The 10,877-nt window shown below is 46.8% G+C and overlaps 1 protein-coding gene across 1 annotated transcript in view; it reads right to left on the bottom strand.

Moving 5' to 3' along the window:
* Positions 1 to 525: 525 nt before the first annotated feature.
* Positions 526 to 10,877, bottom strand: part of CTNNBIP1 (catenin beta interacting protein 1) — a 32,924-nt gene continuing 22,572 nt past the window's right edge. The window contains exon 4 of the mRNA XM_004385143.2: positions 526 to 584. Coding sequence (XP_004385200.1) covers positions 526 to 584 — 59 coding nt within the window. The remainder of the gene's footprint in view (positions 585 to 10,877) is intronic.

Raw genomic sequence — 10,877 nt, forward strand, 5'->3', positions numbered from 1 at the left:
CAAACCCTGTTTTCTGCCTTCAAAATAGACAAGCTGTTGACATCAGCACAACACCGGCAGCCAATCAAAGAAAAGACCGTCCCCCAATAACCAGCCAATCAAAATCCATTTCCAGTTTAAGCAGCCAATCAAATCAGACCTCTTCACATTCCCCTAAAAATGGCCTAAATAAAATAAAGCACCAGGGCTCGGGGAGCTTCCTGGGAAGCTGTATCCCGAGGAGCTACTTTAAAAAAAAAAAAAAAAAAAAAAGAGTCAGAAATAAAAATAAAAGATTTCCATTGGTCAAGATTTTAAAAATAAAAAGGTTTCTTCCTGTAGCCAATCACGGAGTCCATCCCTTTAAGCCCATCTAATTGCACCTCTGGGGTCGCCCTCGATGCCGCCCAGCTGAGTGGCAGGGGGTGGGAGTGGGGAAGCAGGGAGGGCAGTGGGGCGAGGGGGGCGCTGCCACTCAGCCAGCCTCCCGTCCACACAGATCTCTGGGCCCAAGCCACCTTCCAGGGCGTTCCGAGGGGTTTGCAGCTACTGCCTCCTGTCCTCCGTCTCCGACCTGGAAAACGCCATCACCACGTCCTCGGCACCTGCAGACCAGAGGGAAAGAACTGCTGCATGGGGCTGCCGGCACCTGGGCACCATCTGAGTTGAGGCAAGGAGGCGCGGGCCCCCAGCTGAAGCTTCAGCCCACCACAAGCCAAGAGCAAAGCACTTCCGAGAAGTCCACCTTCTCTCCGGATCTCCCTACAGCCTGGCCAGAGGCATATGGTCAGCAACCCGCTGCAGGGCCAAGACTCAGAGGTGGGCCAAGACAAGAGCCCCAGGGCCTCTGATCCGGGAGCAGGGCTCTGCTCACACCCCCTGTCCATGGTCACCAAGGCCAGGAGTCCTTAGGAACCTCCCTCTTTCTTCTCAAGACTCTTGCTTGATCCCTTTGGAGGCTGGCTCTTGCTCCTTATGATTTCTACTAGCCATTCCTCTCTGGAACAGCATCTCCTATGCCCAAACCCAACGACACCTGCTCAAAGGAGCCTGGTCAGGCCCATTTCCAGCTGGGCTGTTGCCTGGTTCCTGTGGAAACAGATAATGCCCCAATCTTTATATTATTTTTTTAGTCCTGAATTTGAGATTTGGGTCCAGGAACTCATGAAATCACTTCCTTTATCTTGTTTTCCAGAAGACAGGCTCTGACATGCAGCCAGGAAAGGCAGAGGAAAGAGAGAGAAGGCACAGGGCTAACCTGCCCCCTTCCCACCCCCACCCCCAACGAGTCCCCTGGGAAGGAAGGGCTGACAGCAGCCAGGAACCCTGCAGGGCAAGTGAGTGGCCAGCAGGGTCCACCTGCCTCTCTGTCTCTGGCGCTTTCCATGAAGGGCAGCTCTTCATTGTGCCCACACAGTAACAGTCAGGCTGCCACGGGCTTTCTGACATACTTCTCTTCTGTGCTACTGGAGGAATTCTCCCTGCGGAGGGAAAGGATCAGAACAGCAGGTACAGGAAAAGCCTCAGAAGGGTGGGCTGGTGTGGGAGGTGCACAGTGGGGCTTCTGGCATGTGAAAGGGAGCGGGGGAAGAGGGTAGGATTCTAGCCCTCCAGGTATGGTGCCAGCAGTCTTGTCTACACTAGAAGGGAGTCACCCCACACTGGTGGCCTTGTGCTGGCCTCCTTCCTAACTGCTCTGCCACCCAGAGGCGCAGAGGAGACACTAGCCCTGAGGTGCTGGGGAAGGGGGGCTCAATGCTGAGGACCTAACATAACAGTGCCATTCATGCCTTCCACTTGGCACGAGAACATCAAGGTGCTGCTTAGAAAATTACCTTGTCATCCACCCACCCATTGCCGTACAACCTGTATTCCTGAAAAGGGAAATACCAGCTGCCGTCATGTCAACTCTGACTCATGGCAACCCCATGTGTGTCAGAGTAGAACTGTGCTCGATAGGGTTTTCATGGCTATGACCTTTTGTATGCAGATCGCCAGGCCTTTCTTCTGAGGTGCCTCTGGGTGGGTTTGAACTGACAAGCTTCTGGTTAGTAGTCGAGTGCTTAACTGTTTGCACCACCCAGGGACTCCCTGAAAGGGGAAATCAGCTTCCAGAAAGGAGTTCGAATCGCCTGCTTCCTAGAATGTGGCTCCTTTGCTCAGGAAGCCCAACAATCCTTCCCCTTTCTTCTCAGGAACATTCTGTTCTCAGCTCATTCCTGGGACCACGCAATATCACTGCAGGCAGAATTTTCCTAGCAACCACAGAATTCAAGATGACATCATACCCTACATGGCAGCTGAGCTGGTTACCTAACAGATGCCGATGCTTCCTGAATGCTGTCTCCCAGCCCACTAACCAGGAGGGAGCTGGTGGTGGACCATGACATAGGAAGTGTCAGCAGACAATGCCTGGGGGCAGTGAGCAGAGGCAGCCCACTTGCCTCTTTCCTGGGCTGCCTGCCTCATGGGCTTTCTTGCAGGGCCTCCAGAGTGAGCTGCAGGCACACAAATAGCACTGCTACCCAAGGCGGGGATGGAGAGTCTGCAGAGAGGGTGGGCCATCCACTTGCCTGCCTCTCCTCGGAGGCCACAGCCTGGCCCAGGGGCTTCCGACATGCAGCCAGTCCGGTGTATACATACTTGTCCTTACTTTGAGGGCTGGAGAAGGAAGTCACCTTCTCAAGGTCACACAGGGACTCCGATGACTATTTCACAAAACAGCTGAACCACAGGTTTTCCTAGAGTCCCACCTTCCCACACTGCCAGCTGGTCACCCCTTCCCTAGCTGGGCAGGGAGGGTGGGGAAGCCTAGGGGTCCACAGTCATTTTTATAGAGCCTCCTGTTCTACTGCCGAGGTGGGCAGGCATGGGCAGGGCATGAAGAGCTATTGCCCATTCTCTTACCTGTTCTGTTCCTAAAGGACCATGTTGTTTTCCTTTCCACAGGATGTGCTCTCCTTTGGGGCCAAAGAGGGAGCAGGCTTTTCCAGAGCATTCTCTGACTATCCTTATGATCAGCCTGGCATGGTGCATGTCATTCAATGAGGTCCTGGACACGGACTTGGCAGGTCTCTAGCCAAGAATGCTAACTTTCCCTCTTCTCTTCTCTATGAAATTTGGGCCAGTTACCTAACAAGGAGAGGCAGAATTCTTGCCTCCTATGTGGGAGATCTGGGTTCAATTTCCTGCCAATGCATCACATGAGCAGCCACCACTCATCTGTCAGTGGAGGCTTGTGTGCTGCTATGATGTTCAACTGGTTTCAGCGGAGCTTCCAGACTAAGATGAACTAGGAAGAAAGGCCTGACAATCTACTTCTGATAATCAGCCAATGAAAACCCTATGGATCACAATGATCCAAGTCGCAACTGATCATGGGGATGATTCAGGACCAGACAGCGTTTCATTCTATTGTGCACGGGGTGGCCATGAGTCAGAGGCTGACTCAACAGCAGCTAACAACAACACCTAACAGGGAGGATGAGCTGCTCGATTGCTACATGATTCAATCCCTTCTTTAGAGCTGGGAGGGACCTCAGAGGTGGACTGCCATGGTTTCTCCTTCTCCTTTTAAGGCTAGCATATGGTGCTCCTTGGATACTCATGCTGGGAACCCTGGGCTCAGAGCAGGGAAGACAAGACGCTGCTAAGAGGTCAGTAGGCCCAGCCCACCGCCACCAGGCCATCAGCTAGGGTTCCTGTTCCATTTTACAGATGAGGCTGTGTCCTCCCCATTGGTACCTCCACTGATGCTGTGTGAACTTGGGTTCAGGGCATCTATTCATCCCTTCCTACCAGATGTGGGTGAGCAAAGGCGGGGAAAAGATAACCAGTCACTTCTGTTCTACCCTCTCTGACACATTAAAAGGATAGCCAAAATCAGACAAAAGCATCATCAGAAGAGAAAACTATTGTCCAATATTCCTTATGAATACAGATACAAAACTCCTTAACAAAATACTAGCAAACCAAATCCAACAGCATATAAAAAGAATTATACACCATGACTAAGTGGGATTTATCTGGGAAAGGCAAGGTTGGTTAAGCATCTGAAAATCAATTAATATACCATATCAATATAACTTTTTTAAAAACCCACAGGATCATCTCAGTAGACATGGGAAAAGCATCTGACAAAGTTCAACACCCTTTCATGGTAAAAACATTCAACAACTAGGAATAGAAGCCCACTAAAATGCATTTACTGATATACTTAATGGTAAAAGATTGAAAGCTTTCCCCCTAAGATCAGCAATAAGACAAGGATGTCTACTTTCCCCACTTCTATTCAACATGGTACTGGAGGTTCTGGCCAGGGCAATTAGGCAAAAAAAAAAAAAAAAAGAATCCAGATTGGAAAGAAAGAGGACTATATTTGTAGATGACAAGACCTTGTATATAGAAAAGTCCTAGGAAATCCACTAAAAACTAGTAGAACTAGTAAGAGTTAAAGTTGCAGGGTACAAGATCACTATACAAAAATCAGTTGTATTTCTATGCACTCGCAATGAACAATTTGAAAATGAAATTATAACAATTCCACTTATAAAAGCATCAAAAAATAATATACTTAGGAATCATGATACAGAGCATCTTTTCATGTATTTCATGTATTTGCCGTTTGTATATATTCTTTGGAGAAATGTCTATTCAAGTCTGTTATCCATTCTTTTTTTCCCAATTTGAAGGTCTTTGGTTTTCATGTTACATATATTTGCAATTGTAAACTAAAGCAGTTTGGTAAAAGATTACATTTTATTTAAGAAAAATGAATTATGTTATTTAGTCATGAAGATTGCAAAGTCAATTTCCCTTTCCTGGTAGAGGAAAAATTCCCTCTTCCTTCTGTCATAAATGATTAAACACACTTTTTTTTTTTTTAAATAATTTACTGTTTTTTTTTTGGTTGGTGTTGAGAAAATACACAGAACATACACCAATCCAACAATTTCTATATGTACAATTCAGTGACCCTGATTACATTCTTCGAGTTGTACAGCCATTCTCACCCTCCTTTTCCAAGTTGTTCCTCCCTCATTAACATAAACTCATTATCCCCTAAGTTTCCTATTTAATCTTTCAAGTTGCTGTTGTCAATTTGACTCCATACAGATAGTTCTTAAAAGAGCACAATGCTCAAGGCAGCCATTCTTTATTAGTTAAGCTTTTAAGAAATTAAGTTTTAAGAAATCTTCAGGGGATATTTTTGGTTTGCAGTTTAAAGATTATTTCAGGGCAAGAGTTTCAGGGGTTCATCCAGCCTCCATGGATTCCATGGGAATTTGAAATTCTGTTCTGCATTTTCCACTTTTTGATCAGGATTCTTCTACAGAATCTTTGATCAAAATGTTCAGTAATGGTAACTGGGTACCATCCAGTTCTGGTCTTATGGCAAAGGCGGCAGTTGATCATGGAGGCAATTAGATACACATTCCATTTCTTCTTCCTATTCCTGACTCTCCTTCCTCTGTTGTTCCAGTCCTTTGCTCATTTTTAAATTGCAATTTTAATATACTATTGAGTTGTAAGAGTTCTTTATATATTATGAATACAAGTCTCTTAGCAGATACACGATTTGCAAATATTTTCTCCCATTCTGTGGGTAATCTTTTCACTTTCTTGGTGGTGTCCTTTGAAGCAAAAACATTTTAAATTTTGATGAAGCCCAATTTATCTATTTTTCTTTTGTTATTGCATGTGCTTTTTGTGTCATATCTAAGAAGCCACTTCCTAACCCCAGATCATGAAAATTTACTGCTATGTTTTCTTCTAAGAGTTTTATAGCTTTAGCTCTTATATTTAGGCCTATGATCTATTTTGAGTTAATTTTTGTATAAATTGTGAGGTAGCAGCCCAACTTCATTATTTTATATGTAGCTATCCAGTTGTCCCAGCACCACCTGCTGAAAGATAAAGTCTGGTGGTCACCTGAAAGTTCTTCATTGTTACTCATCAGCCCAGAAAGCATTTACTGCAGATTCAATCATGACTTGTGAACAAAGGGCCTGAGATTCCAGCCAGGAGTGCCCCTCCCTTCTGTGTCTCTTTGAGTTTTGAGGGTGGAGTTTTGAGGTTGGAGGCTTCTCTGCCCCCACTACCAACTCAATCTCAAGTCAACCTCATTCAAATCCATCTAAGTCCCTGAGGATGTGTTTCTTGGGGCAGGATAAGTGAGGAACTGGGAGTCAGGGTACAGCCTCCCAAGACCCCTGTGAGGTGTGCAATTACCTTGCAGAAAGCCATTTGGCCTTTGTTCTCAGTTGGAGCTATACGAACCCCTGAGGCTAAAGAATGGGGGCTGACCAGACCAAGAGGGACCACCTGGGGGGCCAATGCTAAGTCTCTTGAGGCATGATGTAATCTATCTTGGCCATGTGGTGAGGCTGATAAGAGGCCTGAACCCTGAGGCTCAGAGGAGCTTCCTGGTTGGTGACCACACACAGGAGAGGGTAGCATGTCCCTCTCTGGGACATGGACACTCCATGCTGTAACCCTTCCTGGACCTCCCCATGTGTTTCTTCACTTGTATCCTTTTTGGTTGTAATAAAGTTGTAGCCATAAGTATGGTATAAAAACCCCAAAACCAAACCCACAGCCATCGAGTTCAATTCTGACTCATAGCAAACCTATAGGACAGATTAGAACTGCCCCATAGGGTTTCCAAGCCTGTAATCTTTACAGAAGCAGACTGCCACATCTTTCTCCTATTGAGCAGCTAGTGGGTTTGAACTGCCAACCTTTTGGTTTAGTAGCCAAGTGTGTAACCACTGTGCCACCAGGACTCCTAAGTATGCTATACTCTTTGTGAATGCTCTGAGCTGTTCTAGAGAATTAATGAATCCATAGGGGCAGTGAGAGCCAGAAAGGGCTGGCATCTGTTTGGTAATCTGAAAGAAGGTGTCCTTCTAATGTGTGAGCTCTAACCTAGCTCTGGGTTGCTGGAGCTGAGAGAGGGAGTACCGCATGAGTGGCCAGCGATGAGGATGGACAAGTGGGAAGGTGAGGACTGGATCCATTTCCACAGTTTGGGAATTGGATTCATGCTGATCCTTATGTGCAGTTAGCAATGAAGGTGCGATCTGCCCACCAAACCCCTCCCTGACTTATTGCAACCCCCCTCCCCAAACTCCTTGTGAACAGGACCTGAAGGCATGAAGGGCTTGGCAGGCTGCTCCCAGACTCCCTATCACAATGTCCTCTTCCCCAGCAAGGAGTCTCCAGGTCTGTAACTCATCTCAAGCCCATGGGGGACAGAAATGTTTCTTGCTCAGGCCCCCACACAATAGCAGCCTGTGTGGAGACAGATCCAGTCCCTCAGAAGGTCTCCCAGCTGGTCCCTCTCCTGGTTCGCCTCCTACCTCCATGACTATTTCTTCTCAGTCTCCTCTGTTGGATCCTCTTCCTTTTCCCACCCACTAAATGTTGGAGGGCTCCAGGGATCAAGCCTAGGAACTCCTCTATCTACAGTATAGAGTCTACACTCACTCCCCAGATAATCTCATCCTGTCCTCTGGCTTCAAAACCATCCACAGACTGACCACCCCCAAACTCATCTTTCCAGCACAGACCTCTCCCCTGAATTCCGGACAGCATATTGTTATGGACTGCATTGTGTCCCCCAAAAAGATAAGTTGAAATATTAACCCCTGAACCTGCGAATGTAACCCTGTTTGGAAACGGGGGTTTTCTTTTGTTATGTTAATGAGACCATACTGGAATAGGGTGGGTCCTAAACCTAATCCTTTCTGAATGGTGTCTTATAAAAAGGGAAAACAGACAGAGAGACACACACACAGAGAAGACACCACATGATGACAGAAGCAGATGCATCTACAAGCCCAGGAACACCAAGGATTGCCAGCAGCTACTAGAAGCTGAAAGAGACAAAGAAGGATCTTCTCCTAGAGCCGATGCCCTGAATTTGGACTTCTAGCCTCCTGAACTGTGAGAAAATAAATATCTGTCCTTTAAAGCCACCTCATGTGGTATTTTGTTATGGCAGCCTGTCATGGATTGAATTGTGTCCCCCCAAAAATGTGTGTAGCAACTTGGCTAGGTCATGATTCCCAGTATTATATGACTGTGTTATCTGATGTGATTTCCTTATGTGTTGTAAAATCTATCACTATGATGAGATTATATGTGATCTCCTTATGTGTTGTGAATTCTATCATTGTGATAAGGTTATACTGATAAGGTTGACAAGCTTAGTGTTTTGATTAAATCTATTTTGAGATATAAAAGAGAGAAGCGAGCAGAGACACATGGGAACCTCATACCACCAAGAAAGCAGTTCCGGGAGCAGAGTGTGTCCTTTGGACCTGAGGTTCCTGCGCAGAGAAGCTCCCAGACCAAAGGAAGACTGATGCATCACCAGGACCTTCCTCCAGAGCCAAAAGAGAGAGAAAGCATTCTCCTGGAGCTGATGCCCTGAATTTGGACTTGTAGCCTACTGGACTGTGAGAGAATAAACTTCTCTTGTTAAAGCCATCCACTTGTGGTATTTCTGTTAGAGCAGCACTAGATGACTGAGACAGCCCTAGGTAACTAAGACGCATGGCCAACTGCCCACCTGACTCTCCACTGGGAGGTCCAACGGGCATCGTAAACTCAGCATGTGCAGGACAACCCTGGTTCTCCCCCACTCTCCACAAGCCTGCTCCACTCACAGTCCATAGCTGCTCCATCCTTCCGGCTGCTCGGGCCCAAAACCCTGGGGTCTCTCTGATTTTCCTCTTGCTCACACACACTCTACACACAACTCATCCGCAAATCCTTCAACTCTACTTTTAAAATATATCCTGACTACATCACCAATTCCTCTACTACGCCCCTGGTCTAGGCCCCCAACACTCCCACTGGGCTCCTGTGTCAGCCTTTCCCTGGTCTCCCCACGCTGGCCCCCAACAGTCCATTCTCCACACAGCAGCCAGATTCTCCAAAGGAGGATGTGATGACAAGGTTTCTCATCACAAAGTGAAATCCAAACTCCATGCCACTGCCCACGAGCCCCAACATGATCTGGCCTCTGGCTGCCCTTCACCTCTTTTTATACATCCTCTGCCCACTCACTCTGCTCCTCCTGGCTGTCCTTCAAACACATGTAACTTGCCTCTCAGGACCTTTGCACCTGCTGTTCCTCTGTCTTGATGCTCTTCCTCAAGTTCATCTCACAGCTCTCACACTTCATGGTGGTCTCTGTGCACATATCTCCTCAGACAGGCTCTCCCGGCCCACAATTTCTGAAATAGTGCCCTGTGTCCTGGTCTTTCCAGCGGCTGCAGTCTTTCTTCACAGTCCTCATCACTGTCTAGAGTGTTACATGTTGATCTGTTCTTGGTGTGTGTTACAGATTGAATTGTGTCCCCCCAAAATATGTGTTGGAATCCTAACCCCTATCCCCACGGATGTGATCCTGTTTGGAAACTGGGTTTTCTCTATTGTGTTAACGAGGCCATATCAGTATAGGATGTGTCCTAATCACTTCTGAGTTACAAAAAGAGCAGATTAGACACAGAAGGAAACACAAAGCGGGGAGGACAGATGGCCACATGAAGATCAACTGCTAAGGAACCAAGGAACACTGGGGATTTAGAAGCTGAAAGAGAAAGGTTCTTCCCCCAGAGCTGACAGAAAGAGAGCCTTTCCCTATAGCCAGTGCCCTGAGTTTGGACTTCTAGCATGGAGCCCTGGTGGTGCAGTGGTTAAGAGCTCTGCTGCTACCCAAAAGGTTGGCAGTTCAAATCCACCAGTTGCTCCCTGGAAACCCTAAGGGGCAGTTCTACTCTGTCCTATAAGGTTGTTATGACTTGGAATCGACTCGAAGGTAACCGGTTTGGTTTTTTTTTTTTGGAACTGTGAGAAAATGAACTTCTGTTCTTTAAAGCCACCCACCTGTGGTGTTTCTGTTACAGCAGCACTAGGGAACTAAGATGGTGTGTCTCCCCCACGGGAATGTAAGTTCCATGTGGTCAAGTAAAGTCTGTCTTGTTCACTAACACAGTCACAGGACCCAGAAAAATCCCTGAGGCATAGTAGGGCTCAATAAATACTGCAAAATAAATGAGTGGATAAATGCTTACTTTGTAGATGAGGAACCTGGAAGCTCAGAGAGACGAAGCAACTTGGTGAGTCAGGGGCAGAGGGAGGACTCAGGACTCCAACGTCTCTGCCTTCACCCTGTGGCACAGAGGGCCACTTCCTCTCAGGAAAAGTGAAACAACTGACCTGCCCTGGTCCCCCAGAGCATCGAGGCTGGTCAGACCTCCCAGCAGAGACTGGGCCAACACATTCATCCTATCAGAATGAAACTAAGACCCAGGATCAAAAAAGCAAAACACTATCAACAGATGGAAGAGACCTGGTGGCGCGGCGGTTAAGCACTTGGCTGCTAACCGAAAGGTAGGCAGTTTGAACCCCTCAGCTGCTCAGTGAAAGAAGGATATGGCAGTCTGCTTCTTTAAAGATTACAACCTTGGAAACCCTATGGGGTAGTTCTACTCTGGCCTATAGAGGCACTATGAGTTGGAATTGACCTGATGGCAACAGGTTTAGCATTTTTTGGGAGCAACAGATAAATCAGTAAACAAACTGTAGTCTATTCACACAACAAATATTAACCACTAGTTCGAACAGAACAAGGGGATACTGCATGGTTTAAAGTCTGGAAAGGTGTGAGTCAGGGTTGTACCCTTTCACCCTACTTACTCAATCTGTATGCTGAGCAAATAATCCAAGAAACTGGATTATATGAAGAAGAACAGGGCATCAGGATTGGAGGAAGACTCATTAACAACCTGCGTTATGCAGATGACACAACCTTCCCTGCTGAAAGTGAAGAGGACTTGAAGCACTTACTGATGAAAATCAAAGACCACAGCCTTCAGTATGGATTA

Source organism: Trichechus manatus, unplaced genomic scaffold (assembly GCF_000243295.1).
Source record: "Trichechus manatus latirostris isolate Lorelei unplaced genomic scaffold, TriManLat1.0 scaffold00133, whole genome shotgun sequence".
Lineage (NCBI taxonomy): Eukaryota > Metazoa > Chordata > Mammalia > Sirenia > Trichechidae > Trichechus > Trichechus manatus.